The sequence below is a fragment of the Eretmochelys imbricata genome, chromosome 25, assembly GCF_965152235.1.
Source record: "Eretmochelys imbricata isolate rEreImb1 chromosome 25, rEreImb1.hap1, whole genome shotgun sequence".
Lineage (NCBI taxonomy): Eukaryota > Metazoa > Chordata > Testudines > Cheloniidae > Eretmochelys > Eretmochelys imbricata.
In genome coordinates this window covers 10,941,678-10,961,087 of record NC_135596.1, presented here as the reverse complement: position 1 = coordinate 10,961,087, position 19,410 = coordinate 10,941,678, and the positions used below count along the sequence as shown (strand labels likewise).

The window sequence follows — 19,410 nt, the reverse complement described above, 5'->3', positions numbered from 1 at the left end:
TCACACGCGCCAAAGTTAAAGCTTCTCGCTAAGTGAAATTTGAGGGAAAAGCAGCCAGCTTTTCAATATTTCGGAGAAACGCTTTGTGTCGCTTTTCATTTGCAGCCAGACAGTTGCAAATTGCATAAAATTGCTCCTGAAGAAGAAGGGGGGAAGGGGGAAAAAAAGTGTGATTCTTCTGGCAAGGTACAGTTACAGTTTTATATCTATGCAGAACAAAGAAGGGCTTGCTGAAAGGTAGGCAAATAAGTGGCAGAAATTGGTATTGATCCAAGCTGGGAATAGGGGCAGGTTGAAGATCAGCAGTGGGGGTACTGAGATGCTGCTAGATTGGGGAGCAACGCATGGACATGGTGAGAGCCTGGGAACGCAGGGACACGAGAACGGAAAATTACAGGGAAGCAGCCACACTAGAGCAGAGAGACGCTGGGAATGCACCAGGGGTTGAGATGCAGCAGAACTGGCTCCTGTGGATGGTGCACAAGGATTAACGCAGAGATGCAGCAGCACTAGACCGTAAGGACACAGCATCTGGTTTGCCTCTCGCTCCTGATCTTGCGCTGATGTGAAGCAGAGCTGAATCAGGCCCGCCCAGGAGGAAGGCAATGCACCGGGGTTAACAGAGATACGGTGGGATTGGCTGGCTTGAAGGGAGCTAATCATGGGGTCACCAGACTTTCACCTCTAATGCTGGGGGTGAATCTGGCCTCGGCCAAGATCTCCAGAGCTGCCTCTCCATGCATGACCTACCAAGCCCTGTGTTCATCCAGGATGCTGCAACTGACAGTGCCTGCTGGGGAGACTTCCAGGAGCGAGGTTTAGGGCCTGAAGATTGAATGGAGATGAAGGCTGGACTCCAATCTTCCATTCCGGTCACAGCAGGTCATAGTTTGGGCCCGGCATCGGTGCAGGGTGAGGGAAGCTTGCATGGCCACCGCCTGTGCTGTCCCCTCTTTGTGGGGTTTTTAGGTAGAAATCCTCAGCCTGCCGTACATTTCACCAGCCCCGAGCCCACCAGAGTGGGGGCTAATCACAGATCTGCACAGACTTCATTTAGAACATAGCGATGCAGGGAACACACCAGGGCTGGCCCAGTGGAACAGTGCCACAGCATGAAGACACAGGCCAGATTCAGCCCTGGCTACGAAGGGACTGCGATTCAGAGTCACTTCAGTGGGAATTCCATCAGCTTATTCCACTGGTGAATCTGGCCCAAGGGAGTGCAGGGGAATAGAGGGGCTTAACTGAAGGATGCAGCGGAAGCCTGCATAGAACGGGCATTGGGAGAATGGGCTGCCAGGACACACATTGGGAATTGGAGAGCTCATAAGACTGAAGGTCGACACCAGCTTCCACATGCTGCCTAAAAGGGCATGGCTGCGCTCTCTTCCTGCGCGCCAGTGTGTGCCCTCCCCAAGCGGAAATGCACAAGTACGTATGCCGTGCCTGTGGCCGAGTGTAGGCACATTGCTCAGCTGGAGGTATCGTTCTCTGAGCAGGCTCACACCCACGCATGTGAATGAAGACACCCACCCCCACACGTACACACACTTCTTCCCAAACACGCCCACACTCCCAAATGCGATGGCACGTATGCTCTCCCCAAATACACGGACATGAGTACATGCATTCTCCAGGCATGCACAGATGTGGGCCCTCCCCAGCCTCACGTATACACACGTATGTGCGGGAACACACCAGCCTTCACACGGGCTCAGCCCACTGCAAATTTCCCCACTCAAACCCTGGCCCCTCATCATTGCTCTGCTGAGGATTTCCAGCCAGGCCTGGTTTTTCCATGTGTGCGTTGTTGTTGTAGGAGGGCTTTCTATCTCTCTCTATTTGCATCATTCGGAAAGAGGAGCTGCAGCAGCCTGGCTGTCAGGAAGTGAGCGGCACCGTTAGTGGTTGCCATGGGAACTGGGAGTTAATTAAGGCCTGTACGCAGAGGCCTGGGTGGAGAGGTCCCCATCACAGCCTAGTTCTGAAGCACAGAACCACCGGCCTCCTGTTTCTTGACAACAAAAGAACATTAAATTAGCAGGGACCCATCTCTCCCAAATCACTGTAATTAAGCTGCAGTGGGGGAGGGGTGACTGCGTAACAGGTGCTGCCGTGTCCCGCAGCCATTCGGGTTTGAACTCTTTGGAGAACAGCAGATACCTACAAACAGGAGCCAAGTTTTGCTTCACAGGTCTGAATGATGTTGTTCTGGAGGGGGATGCTATGGGTCCCACTCCTCTCCCAGCCTTAGTAAAAATCCTCTAACCATTCCTGCCTGATCTCAGCCTCTTGGCCTGAGACTAAAGCTTCTGGGGAATTTCTCAGGCCCTTGGGCCCATCTCTGAGGTCTCAGGACCTTCAGCATCACTCCAGGGGCTGCGGGTGGAATGTCTAAGGGCATCTCGACACTTGGCAGTGATGCTGAATAGGCTAGAGGAGCAGTGGAGAGCTGGGTCCTGTCCAGTCAGTTCCTAGCCCTGCTGTCATCCAGGCTCCTTCCAGGAAGGAGGGAATCAATGTATCTGATTGGCTAATTCTTTTGCAAGGGTCAGAGAGAAAATGGGGCAGGTGGTGGATGATGGAGTTAGCCAAGAGGGAAGTATCAGGGTTCTCCCATTACGCATCATTGGCAGGACTGCCCCGAACACATCTAGAGGAATGCCCCGCCCCCTCTTGGGTACCAGTAAGATCAGAAGGGGTGATGACCCTTCTTATGCAAATGGAAAGCATCCAAGAGGGGAGGACTAGGAGTGGGTGAGAGGAGGAAAGGGTGCTGTTGGTAAGAGTACAGAGAAAAACTTCATACAGGAGGCTGCTTTGATGTTCATATTCCCCACTAGGGAAGATCCCTTGCCTGATGTCCCCCAACAGGCTCAGACAACTTTATTCGTTACCAGTAGGATTGGGCGAGTTTAATACATTTGAGCAGCACAGGTACTGTGGTTTCTCATCGCCACACCCAATCCATCCTTGTGCAGCAACATGGAGCATCTTGGGTTTCAGACGAAGTTGGCACGAGAACACTTTCTTGTTCTGTTTCTGCTAAATGGGGGCAGTATCCTGGATTTGAGCGGAGGTGACCTAGTGATACCCCGAAAAATAGGAGATGGGGGAATGGCCGGGCTGCTGCCCCCCAGAGCCTCAGTTGGGGTGAAGGGGTAGTTTGGTTCCCCTTACTAAGCTGTCAAGACCAGAAGGGCATGGAGTAAAAGACCACCTGAAAATACTTGGGGTGAGTTACCCGACTGGGGTGTGTCTCCCCAGGCCTAGGGGAGCCTGGGATCCTGGTCAGGGGGGATGGACAAACTTTCTTGGTGCATTTGTACCAGTGGCAGGTGAAGACTTGAGCTGGAGTTGCCTGCCGCTGCCCATCTAGCTGTAGGTGCATTAGTCTACTTGGCATTGTGGGCAGCTCCCAGTCATGAGATGGGAGCTTTTAGAAGCCTGGTGATAATGATCTTCCAGATCCTGGAGTGGTGTGAAGCTGGGCTCACTAGACGATGGGGCTCCGGTGCACCAGCTCAAGTGAAGCTGAGCACTAAGTGTATGTGATACGCAGAGCAGTAGTGAGTCTCAGGTCCCTTGCATGCCTGCTCCCTTACAATGCATAGGGTAGGGCAGAGATGGAGATCGCACCATTCTCATTGTGTTACCAACACGCTTAGCTATGCGCCCAAGCCCCTCTCTTCCGCCTCGTTTCTGTTATGTGTTGGGAGTAACGGGGTGACTGCACCACAGTGTTTTGTGAATGCAGTTCGCCTGCTCTTCCTCCGGTCCTGCCGGACGTGTTTCATTTTGCTCTGAGCAGCGATCTAGACCTGTGGGTTAGAGCATGGCCTGTCAAATAGGAGAGGGGGCAACGAGTGGCCAGGAGCCCAGCACAGAGGCTGGGACCATTAGATCATCTAGTCTGGCCTCCTGTGTATCACAGGCCATGAAATTTCACCCAAATACCCCTATATTAAGCCCAGGGACTTAAACCAGAGCATTTCCTCAGAAGACCTTTCCACAGGCAGAGAGCAGGAGAGACAGAGGTGCCACTCAAGTAAGATTGGGTGGGGGTGGTCTAAGGGATGTCATGGCAATGGGTGCTGTAGATATGCATGTAGAATAATAATAAAATCCCAACCACAAAAGCAAAACAAAAACCCTGAAGGACAGGGTCTTGGGAACTCCGCTGAAGCTAGATACAGACGCTCCCCGGGTTACGCAAGACCCGACTTATGCAAATTCGCACTTATGGAAAAAGTTCCATAATCCAGAAACAGGATTTTCGAGTTGAGGAAATTTTTGTGTAACGTATGGGTATACGTTTCCGACTTAAGCAAAATTCGAGTTATACAAGGCTTTCCGGAACAGAACGATTATGTAAGTCGGGGGGCGACTGTAAATTGAGACTAGAAATAAGGTGCACGTTTGTAACAGAAAGGATAATTGACCATTGGTACACCTCACCTAGGGATGGAGTAGCTTCTCCATTAACTGAAGTCTTTGAATCAAGATGGGATGTCTTTGTAAAAGAGAGGCTATAGCTCAAGCAGAAGTTCTGGGCTTGATGCTGAGATCAGTGGATGACGTTCTCTGGCTTGTGCTATGCAGGAGGTCAGGTTAGAGGGTCACAATGGACCCTTTTGGCCTTCAAATCAATGAATCTGCTCTAGAAAAGCTTTCAGTGTGTTTAGTTACATCAGTGCAGGCTTGGACGAGAGGTTATGGGCCAGCTTCCACTCTTATTTAGCCCAGCGTAAATCCAGACTGACTCCTGCTGAAGTCAGTGGCGTTACTTCAACACCCATGTCAACTGGATCTGGTCCTGGATTTTTCTTTCCGTGAGTCAGATTTCTTTTGGGAAATGTGATTTAGATTTCTTTTGCAGCATGTGGAAAGGACTCCAGGAGAGTTGGCGCACTCCTCTTACCAGCTTTCAGACCCTCACCTCCAACAAGACCAATCGTAAGGGGCAAGGAATGACCAGAATGATTGGGGAGCTCATTTGATGTCCGTGGTCTCAGCTGTGCTGCCCTCAGGCATGCTAAAGGAGAGGGTCAAGTGAGGGCAGAATGGCCAGTGCCTCATCCCATCAAACAGCCCACTTCAAGATGTGTCTGCCCAAGAGCCTGCTGTGCGAAGAGGCTCGTAATTGCTGCGATGGGACGGACTCCCCTGTTGGTTATCTGATGATAATGCACAGTAATGGTGCTGTCACTTCCATAGGGATATCAAGGAGAGCCAAAGACTTTCCCAGTCATAGTGATAAGGAGCTCGCCTTGCTGGCGGAGTAGCAGGAACAGGAGTGAAGACGGGGGTGACTGATTGCGTTAAGGAAAAAGTAAGAAGCTGCAGAGCACCCGAGGAGGCGAAGCGACTGATCTTGTATGTCGTTGTCCTTCACTCTGCCTGGATGTCTGCACACTGCTGTCTGTCATCACTCAGTGCTCGTCTTCCCGAGGCATGGGGACAGCTTCCCTCTCCACCTGCCTGTCACTCGCAGCCGGCTGGGCCAGGAAAAGGAAGACACTGGTCCTGCTCTGCTTGAAACGATGGCCTTCAGAAGGGGCTCGTGTGAAATGAGTTGGGGATTCTCAGTCCGGTTCTCAAAGGACAGTCTATTCCACAAAGGTTGGGTCTAGCAGTTACAGCAGGAGACATGGAGTCAGGACCCCTGGGTTCTTTTCCTGGCTCTGCTACAGACTTCCTGTGTGACTGAGAAGGAGAGTTGGGAGAGTAAATTCTTTAACATTCTTAAAGTGCTTTGAGATACTCAGCTGGATGGTGCCAGAGCAGCGTTCGGTTAGTACCATCTTAATGGCCAACCTTACTGATGCTCTCAACGGAAACCACCAAGGACTAAAAAGATCAATGAAGACTAAACTTCCCTTTCTCCCCTTTCATCCGCCAGGTCAGGACTGAGCCCCGTTGATAGAGTAGCATGTGGGGACATGCAGAAAGATACATATTCTGCCACTGTTCACCCTTCATGTTCCAGGTCATTGATCCATCATCACCTGCCCAGGTATAGGAGCTGAACGTGCCAGTCAGGTTCCGGACCCTGGTGCTTTGAATGGATGTTTAGTGGCTGTGATCCAGGAGGCAGGGAGTTCTAAACTGGCCAGCAGTGAACCAATGAGTCAATGCTGAAGACTCATGCCCTGATCCTGGCAAGTGCCTGAGTGCCCCTGTTTCTAGTGAGGGCCCTACGGAGCCAGCACACACTGTGTTTGTTTTATGGTCTCTGCCTCTGACCCACTTAACGCCACTAGGTTACCCTGTGTTGCACCTGAGGGGCTATTTTACATCACTTACACTTAATTAATAGAGAGCGAGTCCGGCTCCTCCCTTGGGACTCTCGCCCTCTTTGCAGCACATGGTTTGCTAGCATCGCAGCCTAACATCCCGGGAAGCAGGAGGGGATGGTCTCTCCCTCTCCTGGAGGAGATGGCTGCGGGATGGGGGGCTGGGCTGTTGGGTCACTGGGGTGGCCGCTCACTCTGTGCATCAGTGTGGCCATGTGGGGGCTGCTCATCCCCAGGAATGCTCTGGGGAAAATGGTTCATTTTGTGGAGCAAATTGTAATCAGCTGGAATCAAAGCCCAGAGGCTTTACTCACTCCTTGCTCACTAGAAAACCTCCCATTGATTTGTGCTCCTTAGTCCCATTGACTTCAACAGGAGTTTTGCCTGGTTTGGCTCAGGATTTGGCCCTTGGACGGGCAGCAGGTAGGGGGACTCGAGGGGTGAAATCCTGGCCCCATTGAAATCTATGGGAAAACTCCCACTGCCTTCATGTGGCAGAATTTCATCCCAGGCATCCTCACTCCCAGCAATTGCATCAGAAAACAGGAGCAGGAATGTCACAGTAAAGGAGCTGGAGTAGCCACCAAATCCCTCTCCCAACTGGGCTTCATGTTCCAAGCCCCACAGGAGCATGGAGCGGGGTGCAATTTATATTGTAATTTATACAGAATCGCATCGTAAAGGCCTCTTACTGTCTCCCTCGCTGGGAAAGGAATTGGCTGCTCTGGGCTGTCCTTCTGCTCCTCCCACAAGGCAGCTCCTGACCACTTGGGGATCGGCATGAATTCTGAAGGACGAGCTTTCTAACGTCCGAATGCAGATAGCCTGCTAATGCACCTGCGGTCAGTGCACCCCTCAATCCTAGCCAGGCCAGCTGGGCGCTGCCCGGTGGGAGCCCAGGGGAGAGAAATGCTTAGGCACTCTGTGTGTGTGTGTGTGTGTGTGTGAGAGAGAGAGACACACACGCACAGATAGATTGGTATGTGTGCATGTGACAGAGAAGGAGGTAGTGCTGGAGGGAGAGACAGTGTGAGAAAGAAGGTGGGGGAAAGAAAGCAAGAGATGCATGCACAGATTGGTGTGTGTATGTGAGAGGTAGGGTGAGGGGACAGACACACACAGAGCGTGTGTGTAAGAGAGAGAGGAGGGTAAGGGAGAGAGACACACTCAGTGGGTGTGTCGGGGGGGTGGTGTGACAGAGAGAGGGAGGGATTGCTTAACCAGGTGATGTTCCCTTGCTGGTGTGTCTGGCCACACCACCACCATGTCGCTGGGACCGCTTTGCAAGGCCATTGGTCCCCTGCCCGGTGGGTCACAGAGCTGACAACGCTGCCTATCATTAGCGGCAGGTAGGAAGCGCTGCAAGGCACCGGCGGTGAGGGGCGGGGGAGCGTGGCCCTTGCTGGCCCAGCAGCGTGTGCTAAATGTTAATGTGATATTCTTCAGAAATGAATAAATAGGTTAATTTTTAATGCTCATCTAAATAATTTAATGAGGAAAATCAAGCTCAGTCTGCAAAGTAGGCTCAGCCTCTTAAATCACTAGCAAAAACCCTCTGAGCCACATGGGTGTGGGGGTGTGTAGTGCATGCATGTGTCTGGGTGGGTGGGTCCGGTACATGCATGCATATGTCCGTGCATGTGGGAGATAAGAACGGCCATCCTGGGCCAGACCAGTGGTCAGATGCTTCAGAGGATTCACACGTCTGTGTGTGGTAGACGCATGCATGCCTGTGTAAGGGCATGTGTGTGCATAATACACACGTCTGCAGGGGTGCCTGGCTCTGTATGTTTGGGTGTGTGCGCACGCATGTGTCTGGACTGCATGTGGTCATGGTGGGTCTCTGTGTTCATTTGGGCACCGTGAACATAGATGTACATAGATGTGCCCGTTGGTCTGTACGTGTGTGGATGTATATGACACATCATGTCTAATGCAGTGTGACAGGGCAGCTAAAGCCAGGCATGAGGAGCACGAGATTTTGGTTGTATCTCCAGCTCTGCCACTGACTTACTGGGTGACCCTGGACAAGTCACTTCCCCTCCTCATGCCTCTCTCGGTCCCTCTGGAAAATGGGAGGAGCAAATGCTCACCTGTCAGCGTAAGGTGCTGGGACCTGAGACCCTGTATGAAGAGTAAGTCACTTATTCTAGATTGCTCATTGTTCTGGTCACCCCTCCTAGTGGAGTGTCTCTGGGCTATGCAGCTTGATCACACACCTGGGCCAAGATAAAGCTGCTATAGAATTTCCTGGCATTTGTGCGTTTAGGTCTCTGCTTGTGAGGCCTTTTTTGGTTTGTTTGCCATTATAGCCGTGGTGGTGCTGGCATTAAGGTCATGTCGCCTCCTTAGATCTGTGCTGCCATTGCCAGAAAATGTGATAAGCATGATGCCTCCTCCATGGCTGGGCCAGTGGTGGAGACCTCTCGCTGCAAACGTTAAGCAGAGGAGTCTGAATTTCTTCTCCAAACATAAATGCCTTTCGCTGCTTTGAGAGGTTTCTGTATCTCGCCTTCTTCGTCTCTACCCACGTCTCCCTGAGCAGGTGAGAACAAGCCAAGCCGCCCCTTCACGGCTCTGCCATGGAGCCAGGCTTGGCTGACAACAGATCAACTGGAGGGAGTGGAAGCAGTAAATGGGGCTTGTTAGAACTCGCTAGGGATTGTGAGCTACATGGGGACGCTCAGCCTGGCCAGAACCTTGTCATCTCGTGGTCAGGCTGGTTCTGGTTGCAGCCCAGAGCCACTGTGAGTGAGTCTGAGGAGTGCTTGGGTCAGCTTCCCAGGGATGAGCGAGAGCAGAGGAGAGACCTCAGTGTGGCTTAGAGGGCAGGATGAGAGCGAGCTGGGGTCTGCAGCGCGGCTCAGGGAGCCCCCCAGGCCATCTTGGTCACAATCCCAGAGCCAGATGCTGCTCCTAGTTATCCTGGTGCAACTCCATTGAAACCGGCTCTGGATGCACCCCAGGGCTTACTCGCAGGCCTTAGTACATCTCACCCCGTTCCCCTATTACAGGCATCTTTAGTGAGTGATGGGCTCAGAGGGCTTTGTTTGCCACAGCTCTGCAGTTCCCACCAGGCGCTGGTTCTGGAGAGGGGCCTGGCCAAGCTCTGCCCCACTGGTGCTCCCATACGGAGCAGCTGGGGCCTCGGAGGCATTGCAATAAAAAGGGACCTGTTTAGAGAGACGCCAGTTTATCCTGCCGATCCCGCGAGGGTCGCGTCCCGCTGGCAGAGCCCAGAGAGTCACTGGGCGCAATGGCGGGGAGGGGGGACTCTCCTCCTTCTCCCTCCTGCCAGCCCCCTCTCTGAAGATCATATCAAAATGTCTCTTTTGTGCAAAGCGGAGGGAATGCCCCTAAGAGCTGGTTACCATGGCAACCACAAATGTCAGGTTCCATGTGGTGAATAACCGTTTCCATGACGACAACTCCTTTACCCAAGGTGCCACGAGCTGGAGTGACAGGCCTGTGGGGGGATGGGCGGGTGGGGAGGGGGGGAGCAGGATGTTCTCAGGTGCTGAATTCCCCTTGGGGTTGTTCCTGAACCTCTCCCGCTCCTCCCTTCCCCCTCCCACTGCTGCCGTTAAAGATTCTGGATTCTCCCATATGCAGGCATAAAGCCACGCGCTTCAATGAAGCCTCCCCGCCATGCTGGATTTGCACTGGTGGGGCTGAGCTCAGAGTCCAGTCCCTGCATCTCCCTCCCCATCTGTTTATCTTAATCCCAGGTTTTCTTCCTGGCGAGAAATAAAGCTGGTTCTTGAGGCTGCAGCGGGGGCAGGAGGGGTGTGTGTGTGAGACTAGTACAGCTGTTGCCCTTCCCCCTGAGCCTGTTCCCGAGCGCACATCTGGACCGTGCTGCCCGACCATGCTCCGGGTCGGCGCACAGCTTCCCACGCCACCGCCCACGCTGCACGGATTATTGATGTGGACGGGCACGCAGCAGCCACTGCCTTGCTCAGGTCTCTCAGTGGGGTGTATGGGGGGACTGTCTGGATGAGAGTCCTACTCTGGGAATCCCGCTTACATCTGTGCCTACCCGAAGAGACACCCAAGAGACACCTAGCAGGCTGGCTATGGCCAGAGGCGCTCCATAAATCAATACAATCAATCCATCGCAATAAGGGGATGAGTGAATCACAGGCCAAGCTAAGGGAAGGAGCTTTGCGCTAAAGTCTCCTTGGAATGACAAAGCAGCATGAGGCAGATGGCGAACGGGGTCTTGGGAAAGAAACAGCCTCTGAAGGGTGGGTTGGGTTTGGTGCCCAGTCACTGGTTTAGTGCAAAGACCAGCCAACAAAGTCCTGGGATCCCACATGGGACTGCACCAGTCAGCTGGCACAGGGGGCGTTTGGGGTTTGATGGTAGTGCTGCCTGCGGAGGGAAAAGCACCGTTCCAAGTTGGCGTGCTGAAGCACTGGGAGCTGGCGCATGGTATGGAGGAGGCAACACAAGTCTGTGCATCTGTCTCTCTGTCAGTCAGCAGGTCGAATCCCCATTCCTGGAGAAAGGGCCCAATAGCTCCCCTCTGTGTGGTCTCCATCTCCAAATCATCACCCCTTTGGTCAGAGGCAGACTCTTCATTCCCCGATTTGACCAGGTGCCGGAAAGAGAGGTGCACATGTCTAGCTGAAACCACTAATCTCAGGGGTGCTGGCTGGGAACAGTGGTTTCCACTACTGGCCCCAGCAGGTTCGCCTGCATAAATGCGTGCAGCCTTTGTGCAGACAGATCAGATTTGTGCATGCATACTGGATGACTGGACACAATCCTGCAGCCAGGCGCTCCATTTCTCTGCTCAGGTAAGGGAGGTCTTCTGCAGTTACGTCCGGGACATTGACACAGCTGGAAATGTGACCCAGAAGCAGAAGCACCAGAACACTGAATTCTTGGGAGTCACGAAGGACGCTGTCAGTCAGTCACTTGGAGCTGGAATCTCTCAGCAAAGGGGGGGTGTGAGTGGGGGGAGTCTCGCGCATCTACTTTATAAAAAGTTCATAACTTTTTATCACTCGACTTCATTCTACGTTTCTCATCATGCTTGTGCCTTAAACCACCGAACTTAGTTGAGGACCCGATCCTCTAGGATGTGAGCGGGTCTTGCTCAGGCAAAAAAACATTACCGACTCAAGTCAATGGGAGATTTTCCTGAGTGAGGACTGGGGCGGCTGAATTTTTCTCACATAGTTATGGAAATGAGCCTCTTGTGCAAGAGATCCCAACACTGGAGGCCATTGGACTCCGATTTGGGGCTCCTTGAAGGAGGAGAAGGTATATTGCTTGTGAATTCACTTTCAGTGAGGCGCAGACTCCCAATCACAAGATGTGCTTTTGAAAAAGGGACTCGGGCTCCCTAGTCACTTAGGTGCTTTGAAAATTTCCACCCTGGTGCCCATAATAACCTAATTGTCCTCTCATCCTGTTGACTTTGGGGGTTGGGAGGGGGTCACTCCAGGTTAGATCAGCATTAGCGAGATGAGTGCAGAGCCCAAACGCCATTTGGAGCTGGAGGGGTTTGTGACACTAGGTAACCACCTCCTCTCCTGTGCGGATGATGCTTTGAGGTGTCGCTACTATCTTTAAAAGAAGTTCACAATCATCCTGCTCTAGAGCTTTCCCTCAAGGATCTCTATTCCTTGAAGGAGCATTAATGAAACACCGCCCTTGTCTGATACGAACGTCTTATTTCCCCACATTTTACAGTAAGAGAGAGAGAGAAATGGAAACACAATTAAGTGACTTGCCCAAGGCCATGCTGAGTCAGTGGCAGAGTTAGGAATAGCTCACAGGTCCCCAGGCTTGTTCTTCAACCACTGGACCACACTGTCCCCTGGGTATTAGATTCTGAAATGATGAAGTGTTTGCTTCAGGGGCCTGAGTCTTTCTCAGCCAGCAATCTGCTGCCTGGAAGATGCAGGGTTCCTTGGTACAGACTGTATGTATTTAAAGGAGGTGTGTTCTTTGCACTGCCAGGATAGGAAGGGGTGGGGGCTGCATTCCTCCCAGAAAATCTGAAAGAAGCTGCTTTGGCTCCTTTCTGCAGGTCCTGGCTTGCAATCATGTCATGGGTCTTGGCTTGCAGTCATGCCATCTCCACATCCCCAGGACACCCCTCCACACTGACATGAGAGACATTTACTGGCAGAGCGGGAAGAGGGGCGCCTAATGGGAGAGTACTTGGGCAATGGGTGCCCAAGGGCTTATTCCGCTGCGCAGGTCCGAGAGCATCACTAAGGGGAGGAGGTAATATTCCTAGCTGCATCTCTCCACCCTCGGGCAGTGCTGCTGAATTCCCTGGTGCTGCTGGCGCCACCATGTGACTGGCGGGCGGGCAGCGATGTCTCATTCCCTGTCTTTCTCTCTCCTTGCAGATGGCCCGTCCAATCCAGGTGAAGCCGGCGGACAGTGAGAGCCGTGGAGGTAGTTGTCATCTCTCCTTGTTATTCCTCCTTGTCGTTTTGCTGGCAGCTGGTCTGTTGTGAGGTACCCTCCTGGCCCACTCTTGCTAGGCAGAGAGACCCAGTGTTTCGGGCCTGCCCTTGCTGTGCACCTGCGGGTGATTGTGGCCTGGGTTTGGGTTGTGGATAGAACAAAGAGGCTACTGTTGGGAGCTCCTGGTTATGGTGAAACACTCCATGTTCGAGTATGCCACTGCAAGGCTCAGCCAAGCTCACCGCTTCTCTGCTGGCCCCCGGCTGAGGCTACATGTGCTACACTTGGGAACCAAGAGCATCAGCCCTGGGGCCTAGCAGGAGGATCCTGGAGGAACAGGAAGCATGATGGGGCATTTGGGGGAGGCTCAGGCATAGCACCTGGCCAATTTTTTCATCAGAACCCTTTTTTCAATGAAAAATGCAGATTTGCGTTGACCAAACCACTTCGCGAATTTGAGTCAAATTCGCCAAATTGTTCAGTCCAAAAAAAAAAAAAAAAATCGAAGCATAAAAGCTGAAAAAATCAAAACATTTCAATTTTTCCATTCAAAATGATTTTTTGTTTAGAAATTGGTTTTACTTTTATTTTTTTTAAAAAAGTAAAAAACCCTCAGAAATGAAATGAAACGGGTTTTTCGGTACGGCCGAGAGCTATTTGCACAGCTCTCCTCAGCGATGCAGGTCAGCCCCTTGGCCTAGCGAGCATTAACATGACAGCAGTAACATATGCTAAGCGGTTATGAGCTGGAATATGCGGCGAGCTGCGTTAATTTACACTGGAGATCACGCCCCTGTCAGATGCCATTCTTCAGATAGAGCAAGTGTAACCCCCTGGTGTCGCAAATGAACACATCCTTTTTGTTGCCTTTCCCTGCCTTAACCGTGCATTTCTTCTTCCTCCTACACTCCTGCATCTATCCTTTCTTCTCTTCATTTGCTTGTGCTGCCTTATCAAGAAATTTAGTAGGCCTGGTGGAATTTGGGTGGGGCTGTTTTCCCCTTTAGAATAGAACATTGCATGTACTGTGTCTGGGATTGAAAGGAGTTGATTTTTGTTTTCAAGGATTATTTCCAAGTATTTTGTCTGAATTCATTTCAATGTTCGCATCAGCAGAAAATCAAAATTAAAAAGTCCGCTATTAATAGTCATTTATTCCAACCGGAGGCTGGGATTTTCAGATGAGCCTAAGGGAGTTAGATTTCCAAATTTCAATGGGAATCAGGCATCTAACTTCCTTAGGCCGCTCTGAAAATCTAAGACTGTAGGAAGCAAGGTGTGGGATAAGTGACCTAAGTCACTTAGGCCCAGATCTTCAAAGGGCTTTAGGTGCCTAACTCCCATTGGTTTTGGCTATGAAAGTCTTTGCTACACACTAATACACACTAGTAAACATGTGTAGATGCTCACAGACACCACACACAAATTCTGGTACACAGTTAATATATAGCAATACTCAGATACACATGCTTATGGACACCCAAACAGACACTACAGGGATACATCAAAACATCCACATACACCACTGGTAGGCATGAGTGCATTCACATAGCTACGTTCACAAGTCCATCCATACACATGCACAAATATAGAGAAAGATAAACTCATACCCATTTATTAAGCCCTCAAGCCATATTAAAAAAAAAAAATAACTTCCCCGCTCTGTAAATGTCCCTTATCAGTGATGGAAATTCCTCCTGAGAGAAGGAAAAAGATTGTTTCTTCTAGGCTGCACTGCCTAGAACCATGTACCTGCGCTACTGAGCTCACATGGATTTAGGCAGCTAGAGAGCTGTTTGCTGGTGTGTTGGGAAGGGTGGAGTTAATATTCAGCCAGCTCTTCCTCTCAAGCTGCCCAGGGATCTCTGCCAAGTACCGCAACACATGAGTAGGGAGAGAAGCTGACAATGATCGCTGACATTTACCGATCGAAAATCGAATCCTGCCGTGCCTAATTAAGGCCCCGATGGTGCAATCTGAGACTTACTGCTGCCCTCCCATGCAGGGCCCCATCAGTGCAGGAATCCACCTGGATGGATCCGAGTGCAGGATCAGGGCCTATCTGTGCCTCAGCTTGTTGCATCTGTGCTGGACCATAACTTCCTCTGGGCAGGGACCGTGCATCTGTCTGTGTTTGTAAAAGCACTAAGTACGCTGTAGTGGCTGGTCAAAATAATAATAATAATAATTAATGTCCCCACTTTGCTCCTTGGGGAGCAAAAGGAGACGTGCTGCTTCTTAGACCATTTAATTGAGTTCAAAGCTGTCAGTGGTGTTTGCAGAAGACATTTCTTTCTGTGTGCAGGACCAGATATGATCCTGTTACAACCCATAGCCTATTACTCCACAAGTAGAAGACTGACTTTGGTGGGCCAGTGCTCATGGCGAAAGCACTATTCAAATGGAGTCAGAGTATCACAATCGGGTGTTTAATTATTTTTGCCTTCCCTACAGCAATATCTTTATTACTTTAAAAATATCCTAGTGACTGTTTTATTAAATATTAATATTATCTAACATTTCTATAGCAACTTCCATCCCAAAGCATCTTCGTCCCTGTTAGAGAAGAGAGAAAGGAGTTAAAAATGTTTATTTAATTTGTGTATTTTTAAAAAAAGTTTATTTCCATTTCACAGCTCTGAAACAGAGGAGGATTTCCCCCCCCCCCCCGATATTGGTGCCAAAATGGCCATTTTTCATATTTTAAGAAAAATGCAACATAAAAAGATTTCACATTTTTAAATGCAAATTGATTTTTCAGCCCAAAGGATTTTGCATTTCAAAACTGCTGGAAGTTGTTTTGCATTGGAAACAAGATCCGTTTTTTGGGTGTGGGACCTATTTCCATTCCAAAAGGCTTCAGTTTTTCCAAGATGAAACCTGAAAAAGAAATTCACTAGCATTTTTTTCCTGTTCTTTTTTTTTATTATTGTTGAAAATTTGAACCATTTTTGGAAATTCAAAGCCAGAAAGCAGAAGTCTCGATTTTCTAGGTCTCTGAATTTTGTTTCAAATTTTCTCCAATAAATCTACAAATGATATACACATGACACCACAGAAACACAGCCACTTCTGGGGGGGAGCTGATGGAGGCCTAGAACTAGCCTGCAGCTTTTCGCTGGGACAAGGAGAATTTGCTATCAAGATTTAAGAGGTAATGGGGAGTTTGCAATGAAGTGTGTGCATGTGGCATGGGAGAAGAATAGTGATTCTCATTTAGGTTCCACTTAGATCCATCCTACAAGACTATGGCCGTTTAATCCAAGGTCCTGCTTTCATTAGGAGTTCCATACTGACCCCTGGCTGTATTCCACACCAGTGCCTGGGGCAGCCCACAACGTAGAGGGCACAGCGTTGGTATAAAGCCACCTTTTTCTTCCCCTTTTCCAGCACAGCACTACTTCCTTTCTTGATGTTTTCCTTTATTACCACCCCCCAGCCCCACCAGGGAGGCTCTCATCCCTTCTGAGTCTCACATTTGTCTGGGGTGTTCCCTGAGTCCAACAGTCCACTCTGCCCTGAGTTTTAGCCGTTAATGCCAATGGGCTTGCAAGGGAGGCGGAGAAATGTCCCCTCCTTTCCTCTTCCTCCCTGTATTTACGTTGCAAATCTTCCTTCCTGTCTGGGAATGACAGTGCAGGAATAAATGAGGAGTCGGGAGCAAGTTCCCATCAGCCCAGGGGCAGCAGAGCTCCCATCTGTCTGAGATGCCCCCAGCTCCTTTCCTGCAGACGGCAGGAGGAGATGGACTTCATTGTTTCCCTGTCAGGTTTCAAGCAAAGGAGTTTACTACCAAGTCTGCAGGGACTGGGGGGCGGGGGAGGGGTGGGAATACTAAGCAGCCCCCCAATATAAATGCAAATCCTCTGCAAAAAGTCACTGCAGCTTGTCATAACCTACCGTGGCCCTGGCCTTTTAAACAAAGCTAATGCTCTTAGAATGAAATCCCAGCTGCCTCACACTTGTTGTCAGACTCCAGCCTCCAACCTGAGCACAGTCCCATTGAGGTTGCTTCTCCAGTGATCATGCATCATATGGATACAGCAGGAACTGGGTTCAAAGGATACTGTCTGTTGTCTCATGGACACAGGGACCAGAGAAACTCCATCCCCCAGCGAAAGGACTGAAACAGCAACCCCCAGATATGCCTGGCCTCCTGCAAGAGACCTTGATGGAGAGGAGGATGAAGGCTGGGGAACCAGAACTGAAACAGGGAACTGGGCTGCTTCTCTCTCAGCTGCAGGGTAGGGATAATAACTTACATTTCCATAGCAAGGAGCTCAAAACATTATGATGATGTCCTGGGATCGCTTCACTCACCACTGAAATGCAGCCACCTCTGGAACTTAGCAGCTGTTTAAGAGCCACACTGCAGTGTAGGGCAGGGAGATGAATATTGTATCTAACTGAAATGGCATGGGAAATCTAGGGAGGCAGGATGTAGATTATGCTACACGGATTTGGCCGTGATATTGGGGCTAAGAGCCCTGAGCTTCTGAAGAACGCCAGGGGATCATTAATGACCACAAGTGATCTGGACATTAGCTTTGATTCTCATTCTAAACAGGGTGTCTCCCAGCAACAGGGCATCCCCAAGCACCATGCTGGGGCAGCTCCTGGGGTCATTGTTGGACCCCAGCTTGTTCTTTCTCGTTCCAAGGCTGCATCTCACCTCTGTGGTTTCTAACCATGTTAACACCCCAGGCGTGGGTGCCCCTTGACATCCTCACAGCTTGCTCCTTGTGCAAATCTGGGGCAACATGGATCCAGCCAGTTGGCAGAGTTAAAGCTGCACCTCAGACCCTTTCCCACCGGGCCACACTCTTGGATTCATCCCAGCTAGGAACTGGCGATCAGAGCACCAGGTCTTCTGAGGGAACCCCATTCTTGGAGAAGACACAACAAGGTCTGCAGATCGGGATAGAGCGATCTTACACAGTGATGGAGAAATGCTGCCCCTTGGAGAGGCAAAGATCTGCGGCAACACAGAGTGTGGGCCAGGCAGTCTTGTTCCATTTATTACCATCGGTTGGAAAGAAATCCCAGAAAACCTTTCCTGGGGTCACACCAAAGCCGACTTGCCCCATGGGATTCCAGGGATTGGCCTTTTCATGGCTGAATTGTGGCAGGCACCATGTTTCAGTATATTCTGCCTCCCACTAGCCTGGTGCCCTCGGACTGCATATTTTCGACTCAGCCGTAACTTCCCACATCCCATGCAAGCCTGGGGTTATCTCACATTGTCTCTTGTAAACTAGTGACATCACCAGTGCAGAACCGGGGGCCTGCAAAACAGGGAGCTCTATGCTCTGAATCTTCCCCAGCTGTTTATTTTCCTTGTGACTATCAGTTTGGGCCTTTGTCCCAGGTTTCCAGCCATCCTTGGGCACTGAGGTGATACAGATGCATACATCTGATACAGATGTGTGCATGAATCCTCCATTCAGAGGTGTGGTGTAAACGGTGCGAGTTCTAGACTAGGAGCTAGGAACTTCTGAGTTACTGGTAGGTGTATTCTGATAGCACCTAGGAACCCCAGTCATGAACTAAGACCCTGTTGTGCACTGCTACAAACACCACAAACTGATTCCTACCCCAAACAGCACTTACCCTCTAATTAATCCCAGCTCTTCAGTGGCTTTAGACCAGTCACTTAAAGTGCAAATCTCAGGTTATATTTTATGTTTGTTTCTTTGAACACCGTAGATTATTAAAGCGGGGGAGGGGGAACTAATTCAAATCTAATGAGGTTTTCATTATTTAAGACTTTTAGCCTTTCATTCACTTTCTGCAAACGGACTAGTCCAGGAGTGTCAGATGCTTGGCCTGTCTGGTGAATATGGGTGACACTCAGGACATTTTCAGATTCTGCAGAATCCCGGTTTTCATGGGGGAAAAAAAAAAAGTTTCTGGTCTTCATGATTGCAGAGCTACCCTTCCCAGTGTGGACCGGGTATAACCTGATGCAGTGCTTCCTGCCTGAGTCTGCCGAGAGCCTGAACCACCATCTCTGGCATTCAGCCCTTCCTGCGCAAAGGGTCTGGCACCTCTGGGCTTGTCCATTTTACTTTTGTCTTAGTCAGTTTCTTTGGTGCTCTCCCAATATTGATAGGGTCTGAGCCTCTGACACAACGGGGGGGGGAATGTTGTTATTTTTTTAAAAAAAGTTTCCCCCTGGAAGTTTAAAAAAAAATTTTCAAAATGTTTCTATGGGTGTTCTACTTTTTTTGCCCATGTTGTCCTGACACTGCCCCTTTAATAAATCACTCTGTACCTCAGTTTCCCCAGCTGTTAAAAAAATGGAAGATAAGAATACTTGCCTCTCTGACTGAGGGGTTGTAGATAAAAAGTGCTTGAAGAAGTGCTAAGTGTTATTGTTATATTCCTGACTCCAGCGGGCCGCAGCCATGAGTGACATACTGAGCATATGTGCACTGTTAAACATACAGCCATGCCCCCAGAACATTACATAACTGGTTAGGTGCAGTCTGACTGGGAGAGGAATCTTTCCCCTACTCTCGCCATGACAGAAAGCAGGACGCTGGGGTTGATTGACTAGCGGTGTGATTGGATATGGCACATCCAATGCCCTAGGATCCTTCTGTGCTGCAGAGCATACCCAAGCCCTCCAGGTTAACTGAGGACACCTTTTGTCCACTGGTGGAACTGAATTCACTCCTGG

The 19,410-nt window shown here is 50.3% G+C and overlaps 1 protein-coding gene across 12 annotated transcripts in view; it reads left to right on the top strand.

Annotated features, from left to right (window-relative positions):
- The window catches only part of CELF5 (CUGBP Elav-like family member 5), a 55,662-nt gene that overhangs the window by 17,624 nt on the left and 18,628 nt on the right, over positions 1-19,410 (top strand). For 6 of the 12 annotated variants that reach the window (XM_077841778.1, XM_077841774.1, XM_077841770.1 and 3 more), the window contains exon 3: positions 12,668-12,716. In XM_077841778.1, the coding sequence (XP_077697904.1) occupies positions 12,668-12,716 (49 nt within the window). Of the gene's footprint in view, positions 1-12,667; positions 12,736-19,352; positions 19,361-19,410 lie in introns of all 12 variants that reach the window. The other 6 variants (XM_077841776.1, XM_077841772.1, XM_077841775.1 and 3 more) reach the window with 2 other exon arrangements.